Raw genomic sequence first — 14,713 nt, forward strand, 5'->3', positions numbered from 1 at the left:
CTTGCTTGCTCCCCCGGCCTGAAATTCACGTTTTTTATGCGGCTTCTGTGAAAAGGAAGGAGAAACTGTTTATCTTGTTTGTCTTCGCTATTCGTCTCTCTCTCTCTCTCTCTCTCTCTCTCTCTCTCTCTCTCTCTCTCTCTCTCTCTCTCTCTCTCTCAGTGCAGCCATTCAAATATAATCAACGAAACAATAATAATAAGGAATAATAGAAACTCCAAAATATTGTGAAATTGCTTGTATGTTTATCCCAGCCCGTCTCTCTCTCTCTCTCTCTCCCTCTCTCTCTCTCTCTCTCTCTCATGCCTATAATGGTACCAATATCAGCAAGGAAGCAAGTGATATACTCTCAATTATAATACAGATACTCGAGATTATGCTGATATTGTGTAGATGTTTAACCCAGTGCGTCTTTCTCTCTCTCTCTCTCTCTCTCTCTCTCTCTCTCTCTCTCTCTCTCTCTCTCTCTCTCTCTCTCTCTCTCTCTCTCTCTCTCTCTCTCTCGTCTCTCGCGTGTCTCTCCCTTGCTTGCCGTGCTGCAAAATAGGAAGCAAGGGAGGAAGAGCAACATGTTGTAATAAAGCTGAAACTCGAGGTTATATTGAAACTGTGTCTGTTTTCCCTCTCGTCTCGTATCGCCTCGTCTCTTGCTCTCCCTTGTCATATCTGCGTTGATACAAATTTAAGGAGCAAGGAAGTGAAAGTAATATGTAATTAAACAGAAACTAGGGAATATATTGAAATTCTCTTAATTCTCCTTCTCTCCTCCTCCTCCTCCTCTTCCTCTCGCACATTCACTTTTACAGATACGAGTCTATTAGAGAAAAAAAAAAAACGTAAAACAGACAGAAACTAGAAATTATTCACACACACACACACACACTCCATCTCCCTCTCTCTCCCTCTCTCTCTCTCTCTCTCTCTCTGCTCATAAGTCTCTCCAATAGTCACCATCACTTCACTATCGCACCATGACTCAGGAAGGCGTGGTGGTGACGTGGGAAATGCGCCTATTGGATAAACATGTCTCCACCACCACCACCACCACCGCCACCACCACCATCACCACCTCACAGTCTTCTTTATTGTCGTCTTATGTCTGTTGATCTGTGTGTCTGTTTGTTGGTTTATTTTTCAGTCCGTTTATGTAATTGTTTACTTGTTTATTTGTGCGTCTGTTTGTTTCATCTGTCTGTTTATCTTTCAGTCTGTCTATCTATCTATCTGTTGATCCGTCTGTCTGTTTGTCTGTCTCTTTATTTATTTGTCTATTTGTGTGTCTGTTTATCTGTCTGTCTATGTATGCATGTATGTATGTATCTATCTATCTATTAATCTACCTATCTATCCATATATTTCATTATCATATTCCTATCCATCTATATATCTATCTATCTATCTATCTATCCATCCATCCACCTACTTATCCCTTTATCTACCTAACTACCCTTCTATCCATCCACCCACCTATCTATCCACTCCATTAGTACACATGGAAATCTACTGACACACCTTTTCACCTCTCCACCTGTCCACCTGTCCACCTGCCTACCTGCCTGGCCGTACCTGCGCATCTATGTAATGTCCCACCAACCTTATGACATAGTTTGGCATAGCATCTTCATTAGTATTCCCTTCCCGCTGTCTTCATTGGCCGGCGCCTCTTATATGAACGCATCGCTGGAAGTCCTAAGACCCCACGGCGGGAGGAGGCGGGAGGAGAGAGAGAGAGAGAGAGATAGAGAGATAGAGAGAGGGAGGAGAAATGACGGAAGATAGAGATAGAAGGAAAGGAAAATAGTTTTGCATTTGAGACAAGAGAAGAGAAGGAGAGAAGAACGGGAATAGAGAAAAGAAAGGACTGGATGAAAGAGAGAGAGAAGAAGAACGGTAGGAGAGAGAAAAGAAGGACTGGAAAGAGAGACAGAGAAGGACGAGGAAGGGATTATAGAAAGAGAGAAAGAGAGAAGAACGAAAAGAACGAGAGGAAAAACCCAAAAGTGGGTGAAAAAAAGAAAGTGAGAGAGAGAGAGAGAGAGAGAGAGAGAGAGAGAGAGAGAGAGAGAGAGAGAGAGAGAGAGAGAGAGAGAGAGAGAGAGAGAGAGAGTGAAAGACGAGGAAAAAAAACAGGAAAAAAAGGGAGAAAAAAAGAAAGTGGTCTGATTCTGCTTCCTCTTGAGGGAAATCGAGCGGAGAGGAAAGAGAAATAAGCCTCTCTCTCTCTCTCTCTCTCTCTCTCTCTCTCTCTCTCTCTCTCTCTCTCTCTCTCTCTCTCTCTCTCTCTCTCTCTCTCTCTCTCTCCCTTTTCTTTCTTTCCCTCTCTACGGTCCCTCCCCAGGTAGGCTGTTATGAGATGAGTTACCGTTCCTCTCCCCCTTCCTTTTCATCACTAAGCAGAACCTTCAGCTCGAGTGGCGCGGCTGAGAGAAGGTAGTCTGATCTCTTCTACACGTGTACTGACTCTTCTAAGCCTTGTACGGTGATTCCAAGTGTTTTTCTGTGATTTATGTGCTTTTAAATATGTATTGGAGGTGATTGGGTATTTTTTTTCAAGGTTCCTGTATTTTGTTCATTGGTTTAAAGTACTTGTAGTGTTGTGTGTATTTTTATAAGGTAGTGAGAGTTATTGAGGGTTTTTTTTTTAGTGTTTACGTGGTTTTGTGATGGTTTTTAGCTCCGGGTTTGTTTTGCCAAGTGTTTTTTTCTGTTAGGTTTACTTTTTACATATACTGGATGTCATTGTGGTTTTTTTTTTTTTTTTTATTCAAGGGTGTTTTTATGATTCTGGTTTTGGTTCGTTTCAAGTATTTTTTTTATTTATTTTTTTTTTTTTTCGTGTCTCTACTTTTAACATGTATGGGAAGTGACTTGGGTGATTTTTCGAGTGTGTTTTCTTGGTTCTAGTGACGTTTTTAGTTCTGGATTCGTTGTCTCGAGTGCGTTTCCGGCGTCTATACTTTTAACGTGTATTGGGAGTGACTGGGTGTTTTCATGTGTGTTTTCATGATTCCAGTGGTTATTTTTGACAGTTTCTATGTGTTAATCCTTTCTAGCGTCATCTCTGTAGTTTCATCACGTTATGTTGGAAATTATTCTGGTTTCAAGGTGCTTTTATCGTTTTGGTGGCGGTCTGGTAAGTTCGTATTAATCCTTGGGCGGTAATCTCAACCCTTTTTTATTAGCGTCTCTTGTGTTTTGAAAGCTACTGTGTGTGTTTCAAGGAGTTACTGATGAAATATTTTAGCTTATGAGAACTTGGGTTAATTTTCATCAGTCACCACCACCACCATCACCACCATCACCACTGCTACCACCACCATCACGCCAGCACCCCAGCAGCTAACTGACACACCCCGAGGCACGCTCCCCGCCCTGCATAGGAAATGATCTGGATACAATCAGCATCATGTCAGGTTTCCTTCCCCACATGTCGGACAAAGGCTCCCAGCGGCCCTCAACAAACACACACACACACACACAGGGGGCAGAAGGTAAACCAGAGTAAACAGACTCGCCAAACATAATATGAGAAGATACCAAAAGTTGTTTATAATCTTTCGCTGTGCAAGATTAATATTTCAGCAAGAATGTACGTAAGTTATATTATTATGCTGTTGTGTGTGTGTGTGTGTGTGTGTGTGTGTGTGTGTGTGTGTGTGTGTGTGTGTGTGTGTGTGTGTGTGTGTGTGTGTGTGTGTGTTGCCGTTTTGTTTTATTTTTTTATTTTTTTCACGTATTTTGTGTTTTATACATCATATTAATTTTGTCATTTTTATATCAAAAGTTAACATTGAGGTCAATAAATGATCTATCCATCTATCTGTTTACCTGTCTGTCTGTCTGTCTGTGTGCGTGTTTCTCTGTGTGAGTGTGTGTACTAACAGCGCCTTTCCCCCCCACAGGAGCCATGGGCACTCTGCACCCGCGCGGCACTGTGGAGTGACCTGGCCTGACCCTCGTGATGGCCCTGAGAGGCCTGCTGGTCCGCCTCACGATGTTCCTCCTGCCCCTTCGCATGGCCGTGGAAACCGCGCCCATCACCGCCCACGTCACCGCCCACGTCACCAACGCCGTCACCAACGCCGTCACCGCCAGAACACACCCGGCCCTGGAATTCTCGCCGCACCGCTCCCTCCAGCACCTCCCTCCTCCCTCCGTCAGGACCTTCTACAAGAGAACCATCGGCCAGGCAGAGGACCCGCCGCCTGGCCGCAGTGAGGCGAGTGGCGAGGTGGAGGTCTTACTTAATTGTTCAAGTGAGTTGGAGACAGAGAGCAGCCAGGTGGTGCCAGACGTAACAGCCGCGCCCTCACCGCCCTCCAGCCCCACCCAGACCCCGACCTCAGCCCCATCCTCACCCTCATCCTTATCCCCCTCCCCCTCATACTACCAAACGCCTTCCTCGGGGCTGCTGCTTCGCGACCACCCGCACCCACACCCCCAGAGCGGTCCCAGCGAGGCGGGAGCGCGGCGAGCCCTCTCCCAGGCGATGGTCCGCTGCGCCACGAGAACCAGCGAGTCCGGAGCCCCGCAGGACGCGAGACACGAGAACCTGACAGTGGCGCGTGATGTGTTTGAGAACCGATCGCTTCTTCTGGACAAGGGGGGAGTGAAAGTGACCCCGATAGGAGGAGACCTGGCTGGGGAGCAGGGAGGGGCCCGCGGCGACCCCCTACCTTTCCGCTGCTCGCATAAGAGTTACAAGGGTCAGGTCCCCCCCGCGTGGTCAGCCCTCATCACGGACCAGTCGCTGTTATGTGTGGTGAACCCGCACTGGCTGACCTACTCCCCGCCCTCCCACCTTCACCACGTCGTCATGGCGGCGCTGTACCTCGTCATCATGATCTTCGGCCTTGTTGGGAATGGCCTTGTCATCTTTCTGTTCATCGGGTGAGTGGAAGCTGGTGTGTTGTTTTGTTAGGTTAGGTGAGGTTAGGTTAGGTTAAGTTAGGTTAGGTTAAGTTAGGTTAGGTTAGGTTAGGTTAGGTTAAGTTAGGTTAGGTTAGATTTCGTTAGGTTAGGTTAAGTTAGGTTAAGTTAGGTTAGGTTAGGTTAGGTTAGGTTAGGTTAGTTAGGTTAGGTTAGGTTAGGTTAGGTTAAGTTAGGTTAGATTAAGTTAGGTTAGGTTAGATTTGGTTAGGTTAGGTTAAGTTAGGTTAGGTTAGGTTAGGTTAGGTTAGGTTAAGTTAGGTTAGGCTAGATTTGGTTAAGTTAGGTTAAGTTAGGTTAAGTTAGGTTAGGTTAGTTAGGTTAGCTTAAATCTTGCACCAATCATTCGTTACTTCATTTCATTACAATTTGTTCTCTCTCTTCCCCTCTCCCTTTATCTCCCTCCCCATCTCTCTCTTCATTACTGACCACCCTTTGTTCCACTCCAAGTTAATCACCTTCTTTTCAAAATCCTATAAATGAGCGTATTATTTCCACTGTTACGTTCCTCATTGATCAAGTCTGTGTTACCTGACTTTCCCAATGTTATTTCCTCCCGCCAGGTAAAAAGAAACGTGTCTATAATGATGTTTACGAGCGGCAAGAGAGAGAGAGAGAGAGAGAGAGAGAGAGAGAGAGAGAGAGAGAGAGAGAGAGAGAGAGAGAGAGAGAGAGAGAGAGAGAGGGAAGTGTAATCGTGAAATTGAGTTTGCTTTGATTTCTACTTCCTGATGAGAGAGAGAGAGAGAGAGAGAGAGAGAGAGAGAGAGAGAGAGAGAGAGAGAGAGAGAGAGAGAGAGAGAGAGAGAGAGAGAGAGAGATCTACGGTAGGTTCCCAAAATCTTATAAGACACTTTAATTGAGCACCAAAATTCTGTTTGTCATGTTTTTTTTTTGTTTTTTTTGTTTTTTGTTTGTTTTTTGTTTGTTTACGTGTGTGTATAGGAAAACTTTGATATTTTCGGTATAGACTTTCCTTCCTCCAGTTCGGTAATTAATAGTTAGATCCTCTTCCCCTTTTTCCCGTTGTAAGAAAATTGAGTTAGCACACAACACCGCCCTAATGAGCCTAACAGCTGGTGGGTTACGTAATCTTTGAGTCAACAACAAGTGTGTGTGTGTGTGTGTGTGTGTGTGTGTGTGTGTGTGTATGTGTGTGTGTAATGGACAAGATAAACATTAATTTCACTTTTTGTAACACTTTTTCTTAATTTCCCTTTAACTTAAACATAAATTCGATTACAGAGAGAGAGAGAGAGAGAGAGAGAGAGAGAGAGAGAGAGAGAGAGAGAGAGAGAGAGAGAGAGAGAGAGAGAGAGAGAGAGAGCTGAGATGGAGGGAGGGAAAATTTAATAAAAAATCCCAAAATTAAAGCATAATTATTAGAGGACAAAGAAACTATTTTTTGGACGCTGCGTAAAATCTTGCTTATTATTAATTTTTTTTTTTTTTACCTATTCTCAGTCTATTAAGTAAAGGTGAGGGAGTATTAGTAGTAGTAGTAGTAGTAGTAGTAGTAGTAGTAGTAGTAGTAGTTGTTGTAGTAGCAGCAATAGCAACATTCCGGTCTCAGAATAAACAACATCCTGTCTATCTGTGTAACTGTGACTCACTAAACCTTCATTTCCTTTGCAAAACACGCACAAAAAATTCATTGGTAGCATTGTTTCACCCGCTGGTACTGTGCATTCGTTCATACACCAATTCAATCCCCTCAGGACACACACAAACATACACACACACACACACACACATACAAATCCATCCTCTCTTTTTCATCCCTCTATTGAACGTAACTCATATTGAACTAACTCTATCTCAATATTGAATCAAACCCTTTATTCTAGTCTAGTTAATTAAGTCTGCTTGCGAGATGAGGTCTAATCCTTCGTAATAGTTCATTTAAAGGGATCGAGTTTTCTTAAGGTGTCTGTTTGGTGTCAGTAAGTATAAAGAGAGAGTCGATATGTGATATGTTAAGTTTTTTGGAGTATTGGAAGACCTTGTGTGTGTTGTGTTTGGTATTATCAGTTTCCTTGCTTCTTATCCTGTTTTTTTTTTCTTTTCTTGTTTATTTTTGTATCTGTTTACTTTCTTTATTCAATCCTTTCCATTTTCTTTCTTTTCCTGTTTTCTTTCTGTATGTTTTTCTTTCTTTCTTTCTTCCTTTCTTGCTTTCTTTCCTTCCTTACTTCCTTCTGTTTTTATTTATTTTTTTATTTGCTGTATATTTTTCTTTCTTTCTCTCATTCCCCTTTCTATTTCATATTATTCATCTTTACTTTCTCTTCTTCCTGCTTTTTCGCTTCCTCCTCCTCCTTTTCCTCCACTTTGTGTTTCCATCTCCTCCCATATCGTGAAAGAGAGAGAGAGAGAGAGAGAGAGAGAGAGAGAGAGAGAGAGAGAGAGAGAGAGAGAGAGAGAGAGAGAGAGAGAGAGAGAGAGAGAGAGAGCTTAATAATCATCGGAATCTTCAATATATTTAGTCGAGTCAGGCCACAAAACATATTCCTTATCACGAATGAGAGAGAGAGAGAGAGAGAGAGAGAGAGAGAGAGAGAGAGAGAGAGAGAGAGAGAGAGAGAGAGAGAGAGAGAGAGAGAGAGAGTCCAATATCGTAATCTAACAGGAAATATCGGAAGAAGAAAACGTAAACTAGAAGTGAATTGTCAGGAAAGGTAGGCCTATTTTTTCCCCCTGATAATTATTGTATTTTCTGTAGCAGGTGATTTATTTTATTTTTTTACGTTTTCTATTTTCTTTTTCTTTTTTTCCTTCCTCACTTTGTTTATTTAATTTTTTCCTTCCTCCGTTTTCTTTCGTATTTCTCGGTGTGTATTGATCTTTGTTCTTAGTCTTCCATCTTTTCTCGTCTTTTTTTTGTTTTTTTCTACGTCCTCTTTCTCTTTCTTGTCTATTTATCCGTCTTTTTTCCACTTCCCTGTTTATTCAACTTTTTTTAGTCATCCATCTTTTTTTTTGTCTTTTTCTTCAAGTCTTTTTTTTCTCTTCATCTATCATGTTTATTAATTTATCTTTCTCCCACTTCACCTTTATTATTCCTCTTTATCTCTTGTTTCTTCAGTTTTTTCTAGTCCTTCCGTCTCTCTCTCTCTCTCTCTCTCTCTCTCTCTCTCTCTCTCTCTCTCTCTCTCTCTCTCTCTCATATTCGTGATTAGAAATACGTTTTGTGGCCCGACTCGACTAAATACATCGAAAATTCCTATGATTATTAAACTCCCTCACCTTCTCCCTCCCTCTCTCTCTCCCTCTCCCTCTCCCTCTCCCTCTCCCTCTCCAGTACATTGCGAAGATTGAAAACCACACCAATACACTTTTCTCTCTCTCTCTCTCTCTCTCTCTCTCTCTCTCTCTCTCTCTCTCTCTCTCTCTCTCTCTCTCTCTCTCTCTCTCTCTCTCTCTCTCTCTCTTCAGTGTCATGTTTTCATCTTTTGTCTTCTTTCTCTCCATTTCTCTTTTCCTTTGTGTTTTTTCTTGATCCTTCTATTTCTCTTCATTTGTTTTCTTTTCTTCGTTATTTTCCTAATCCTTCTATATATCTTCACCTCTCTCTCCTCTATTTATTCATATTTTTCTTTGACCTTCTACTTCTCTTCATCCTTCTTCGCTTCATCTTCTTCTTTCATCTCCCTTTGATTCATAAATTATTCTGCTTCGTTGCTTTTTTTTTCTTTCTTTCTTTTCTTTTTCCTTTAATCTTTTTCCTTTTCTTTGTCACGTTTTATTTATTATGTTTACTTCCATCGTTTTATCATTTTTTTCATCTATTTCTATGCATCAAGAGAGAGAGAGAGAGAGAGAGAGAGAGAGAGAGAGAGAGAGAGAGAGAGAGAGAGAGAGAGAGAGAGAGTTAGTTAGTAATTCTTCCTGTTTTGTCTTATTAGATCTTACGCTGAGTTTAACTTGGGTTCGGTGAATAAAAAAAGATTCGGTTACGTAGCAGTAGTAATAGTAGTAGTAGTAGTAGTAGTAGTAGTAGTAGTAGTAGCATTATTAATATTAGTATCAGTAGTTGTAGTAGTACGAGTAGTAGTAGTAGTAGTAGTAGTAGTAGTAGTAGTAGTAGCAATAACAGTATTAATATTAGAATTAGTAGTAGTAGAAATAGTAGTAGTAGTAGTAGTAGCAATAACAGTATCATTATTATTATTAGTAGTAGTAGTAGTAGTAGTAGTAGTAGTAGTAGTAATAATAGCAGCAGTATCATTATTATTATTATTATCAGTTGTAGTAGTAGTAGTAGTAGTAGTAGTAATAATAGTAGTAGTAGTAATAGTAGTAGTAGTAGTAGTAGTAGTAGTGACGAGCTGGCTGCCGCTGCCCAAGACGCCTAACATGTTCCTTCCCTGGCGAGGAATCAATAGGTGGAAAGCCTCCTAATATCCACCACTGGCCGCCTCATCATGGCGCTTATTGCCTCCTGGCCGGGGACCCTCGCCTAAGCAAACACTACGCCACATTACCTCGCAAATAAAATCCATGCTCTCGGATTTCACGGCGATCTGATCTGATGTGTGTGTGTGTTCGTGTGTGTGTGTGTGTGTTTGTGTGTTTGTGACTCGTTTTATGATGTTTATTTTATGTTTGTATCGTTTTTTTTTTTTTTATCGTTTCTGCTTATTTGTTTAAGTTTTGCCAAGTTTTCAGATGTTGTGTTTAAATATGTCTGTGATTTTGTGGTCAGTAAGATTCTTTTTTCATGTCTACCTGTGTGTGTGTGTGTGTGTGTGTGTGTGTGTGTGTGTAATAATAATAATAAAAATAATAATAAACGGTTTATTATTTAGGCAGTTGACAAACTGAAAATGTACATAGGGGATGGGGAAAAACTTAACATTAATCCTAACGGTAAGACTAATCTAGGAGGGAAATACTATCGATTGATGGCTCGCACCATGGTGGGAATCGCACTGAGTCTGTACCGGTCCGTGCGCGGCGCCTTCAGGGGCGTTATTTTGTTGTGGTGTCTGGTGGCACGGACAGGGCGAGGCGCGTCGGGCGGCAGCATGTCTCTGAGACGCGGATGATGCAGTAGTCCCTTCCCAAACTTCTCCAGAGCCTCTCGGTGCCTGGTGGATATTCTGGTGTGTGTGTGTGTGTGTGTGTGTACAGGAGTGACACTCGAAGAATCTTTCCTCACCACTTCAGGTCATCGGTCACTTCAATGCAATACTGACCTTTACAAGTTAAGTGTGCCTCAGTGGTCCTGTCATCACCTTTTAGCTGTCCGCGTCACCACAAGAAGAAAAGCTTTAAAGTATGCAAGAATTAATGTTTCTATTATCTCTCTAATTCCGTCACAAAAGGAGGAAATAGTGAAGCTTAGGAGAGTGCAAGAGTTAATGTTTGTATCAGCCTTGCTCTCTTTAATCCCACGTCGCCACAATATAAAGTAATACTGAAGAACCTTAAATCTGGAGCCGTCAGTGTTTCTGTTTATCTTATCTCTAATTCCGTCACAAAAGAACAAATACTGAACCTTAAGAGTGTACAGTTAATATATCTGCCAGCCTTTCCTCTCTTCATTCCCGCGTCGCCACAAAAGGAGTGAATACTGGAAAATCTTAAGAGAGTCGAACCGTCAATCTGCTTCTGGCGGCGTGTCTAATCCCGCCACAAAAGGAACAGCGCAAAGATTAAAAACAAAGGATGGAGATGAAAGTGCGTGGCGGTTTCTCTCTTTCTCTCTCTCTCTCTCTCTCTCTCTCTCTCTCTCTCTCTCTCTCTCTCTCTCTCTCTTACCAGGAAGTGACTTCAGTAAAATCGCTGCTCAGTTTTCTCTCCCACTTACTCTTCTCTTGTCCTCCTCCTCCTCCTCCTCCTCTTCCTCCCTTTTCACCCTTCACTTCCTCACTTCCTTTCCAATACATTCATTTTTCTCCATCTTTTTTTTTTTTTTGACAAATCTTTTCCAGCTCTTTTGATTTCTTTCTATTACGTCTTACTCTCTCTCTCTCTCTCTCTCTCTCTCTCTCTTCCTCCTCCTCCTCCTCCTCCTCCTCCCTCGGTTAGGTAATAAAGACCCTTTGAAGTCAGACGGGAGCGTGAACGGCTCTATTTGTTGATGAAGAGATTTGAGACGCCGCAGAGGAGGAGGAAGAGGAGGAGGAGGAGGAGGAGGAGGAGGAGGAAGAGGAAAGAGGGAGGAAGGGAGAGAAATAAAGTCCATTGAGGAAAAGAAAGAAAAAGTTACCTCAAGTTTTAGAGATTGAATTTATTCCCTCTACGGCGTACTCTCTCTCTCTCTCTCTCTCTCTCTCTCTCTCTCTCTCTCTCTCTCTCTCTCTCTCTCTCTCTCTCTCTCTCTTGGTCGCTCGCTGCAATAAAGCTGTCACATTTGGATAACTCTGTTTGTTGTGAAGTGAGATATGTGTGTTATCGTTTGCTGGCTTGAGAAGGAGAGAGAGGAGGCGGCAAGGACGAGGAGGAGGAGGAAGAGGAGGGGGAGAAGACATAACTGCGAGGAAGGCTAGATAAGAGGATGAGTAGCAGGAAACATGATCACTTTGAGTATCGCACGTTTTACATAAGCTTTAGAATATATAAAAGTACTCTTATATACATCCACATTAAAAATCTAAAGGTAGGAATGACTATTAATCTTTTCTTCCCACTGTTGTAATTGAGGTGATGTAAAGGCGGATGTGAACTTCAATTAGGAGTGATAAAACTATTACTTAAAGAACGGAGGTGGGTGGTGGTTAGCGGGGATGGGTAGATAGGTAGGTGGGGAGATGTAGGCAAGAAGGTGGGTGTGTAGGTACAGGTGTATATAGGGAGACAGGTAGGAATAAGCAAGTAGGCGGTGTAGGGAGGGAGCTGTGTAGGTGAAGGAAGTGAGGCAGGGAGACTGGGAGTAAGCAGGGATGTGGAAGGGAGATGGGGAGGTAGGTACAGTGGGTAGGAAGCCTGAAGGAGATTATTTTCATTGGCTAAGGTCATGGCGGGGATCTAATATGTAAGAGGCTAACGAGAGGGACGAGAGCTGGCCAAGGTCAGCCTGGAGTACTTGGCGGGGCACTAAACATTTTTCCCGGCTCAGTGCGCGGCGCTTTGAGGGGCTGCAGACGGACTTGAAGACCAATACAGCCTGACTGGCTCCTTAAACCTCAATATAATGGCTTTTGTGCAGGTTTAGAAGAGGAATGGAAGTCGGGGGTGCTTTAAATTTGGTATCTGAAAACTAAACTGGTCTTGTGGAGAATTAGAATAGGAATATAAGATGGAGATGATTTTCTGTATAGACTAATTGAGTTTGGTCTTTTAAAACTTAATATAATGGTCTTGTGGAGGTTTAGAATGGGAATACATAAGACAAACATCCTTTCTTGTTTAGAGTAATTGAGTTTTGAAGAGGAAGAACAGGAGCAGCAGCAGCAGAAGGAGGAGGAGGGTAAATTAACGAGCATATTTACGTGATCGTCTCCACCACCACCACCACCACCACCACCACCACTACCACCTTGTAAACAATCATAAACCCTTTTCACATCTTCCTCTTTTACATTCTCCCGGGTCAAGAACACTCACAAACACACTTATTCTCCTTCATAAACCTCCACCAACACTGCAAAACACTCAGAAACACTCAAGAACACACTTATTCTCCTTCACAACCCCCACAAACACTAGAAAACCGCAAACTCCCACGAACACACACACACACACACACACACACACACACACACACACACACACACACACACACACACACACACAAACACACTCACTCACTCACTCAGCACAAGGCCACCAGACAGAAAACCACAACCACACGTCGGTTTCCACCCATTTTGTTTCCCTGGGACTGGAAATTATTGAGGGAGGGATATCCTTTGAGTAGCAAGTCTCTTTTTTTCCCACATTGGTTCATCAAAGACTTTACGATAAGGCGCTTACGGTGTAGTCACTCCCTGTAGAGCTGTGGTCCTGGTGGCTGTGAAGGAAGGAAAGGAGACCAGGAAAAGATTATTAGAGGCTGGAGAAAACCGGGTGAGGGGAGAAGGGCAACGGGAGGACAGAGAGAGAGAGAGAGAGAGAGAGAGAGAGAGAGAGAGAGAGAGATGTAGGGATGGTATTGCTAAGATTTGGAGTCACGAAGGAACAAAGGACAAAAACAACTGGAGGAAACTCAAGGAAAACAGCAAAAAAGATGTTAAATTGACGTTACAAGATCACAAAATATCACAAAGGAAGAACAAACAGCAACAGACACATTGGCCCCAGCGAACCTGTTTCTGTTTTTCTGCATTAATATAAAGGAAGAGATAGAAGAAGAGGAGGAAGAGGAGAAAGAGGAATTGGAGGAAGGAAGGAAGATCGTGGCGTATTGTATGTCAAATTTGCTTTTCCCTCTCTCATTTTCTCACACGTGCAGAGAGAGAGAGAGAGAGAGAGAGAGAGAGAGAGAGAGAGAGAGAGAGAGAGAGAGAGAGAGAGAGGGAAGGGGTAAAATCACTCAGGTAGACACACAAACAATGCAAAACAACAGCCCAGCACTTCCCCCATCACTCTCCTTCTCCCTCCCTCTCCCTCTCCCTCTTCCGCTCCCGCTCTCTCTCTAGTACATTGCGAAGATTGAAAACCACACCAGTACACACTCTCTCTCTCTCTCTCTCTCTCTCTCTCTCTCTCTCTCTCTCTCTCTCTCTCTCTCTCTCTCTCTCTAATATAGAACTTTATTTATTTTTTTCTTAACTGCTTCTCTCTTCTTTTTTTATCGTTGAGAGAGAGAGAGAGAGAGAGAGAGAGAGAGAGAGAGAGAGAGAGAGAGAGAGAGAGAGAGAGAGAGAGAGAGACCAAACCAAATATAGAGCACGAGGGAAAGAGAGAGGAATAAGGAGAGAGAAAACAGAATAAGATGATGAGGAGGAAGAGAAATTAAGTACCTTAGATTGCTTCTATTCTTGTCATCACCTGTGCTATCGAGGCTGCAGGTGAGCTGATTACCTGCATGCACCTTAGTCTCACCTACACTCACCTGAAACCAATTAACACCACCTTACCTGGAATCAACAGAATAAGTGTATTTTTTCTTATTTCTAAACACCTGAATTTGTGTCAGTGGCGGTACCAGATGATTTCTCTCTCTCTATCTTTCATTTGTGGTTCTCTTATGAAGCTACCTGCCGCAATATTGGGTCATGGTGGAATGCTGTTCATTAGTGTAGCGTGACTCGGGGTTCGATACCGCTCTCTGCCGCTCCAGTCACTCCTGTGCATGAGAGAGAGAGAGGGGTAGAGAGAGGCGGGGAGTAGAGGTAGAGAGATAGATCAAAGGGTATTTTACTTTTTCGTTCTCTCCAAATTAGCTTGCAATCCTAGTTATCTGAAGTGTGTGTGTGTGTGTGTGTGTGTGTGTGTGTGTGTGTGTGTGTGTGTGTGTGTGTGTGTGTGTGTGTGTGTGTGTGTGTGTGTGTGTGTGACCTAGTTCCTGTGTGGCGCTGTTGTTGATAGAGGAGGGGGAGATGATGAAAATTATGTGAAGGAGGAGGAGGGGGAGGAGGAGGAGGAGGAGGAGGAGGAGGAGGAGGAGGAGAACAAGAGTACAATACCTAATATGGATTTTGGTCTTCATTCTTGAGGCTCTCTAGCACAATAACACAAAGAAGACAATTATGTTGTGACGATAATTCTTATGCAAAGAGAAAGAGAGAGAGAAAGAAAGTCATTTGTGTGTGCGTGTGTGGAGATGATAATTAAAAGCTCACAATAAAAAAAGCTCCATTCTTGAGTGTAACAAAGCATACAGGTGGACAGAGAG

General features: G+C 42.8%; 1 protein-coding gene across 1 annotated transcript in view; it reads left to right on the forward strand.

The window, feature by feature from the left end:
- The window catches only part of LOC135090397 (uncharacterized), a 71,634-nt gene that overhangs the window by 37,906 nt on the left and 19,015 nt on the right, over positions 1-14,713 (forward strand). The window contains 1 exon segment of the mRNA XM_063987151.1: positions 3,903-4,890. Within this exon segment, the coding sequence (XP_063843221.1) occupies positions 3,962-4,890 (929 nt within the window). The 5' untranslated portion in view covers positions 3,903-3,961.

This window comes from Scylla paramamosain, chromosome 35, assembly GCF_035594125.1.
Source record: "Scylla paramamosain isolate STU-SP2022 chromosome 35, ASM3559412v1, whole genome shotgun sequence".
NCBI classification, from domain to species: Eukaryota; Metazoa; Arthropoda; class Malacostraca; order Decapoda; family Portunidae; genus Scylla; species Scylla paramamosain.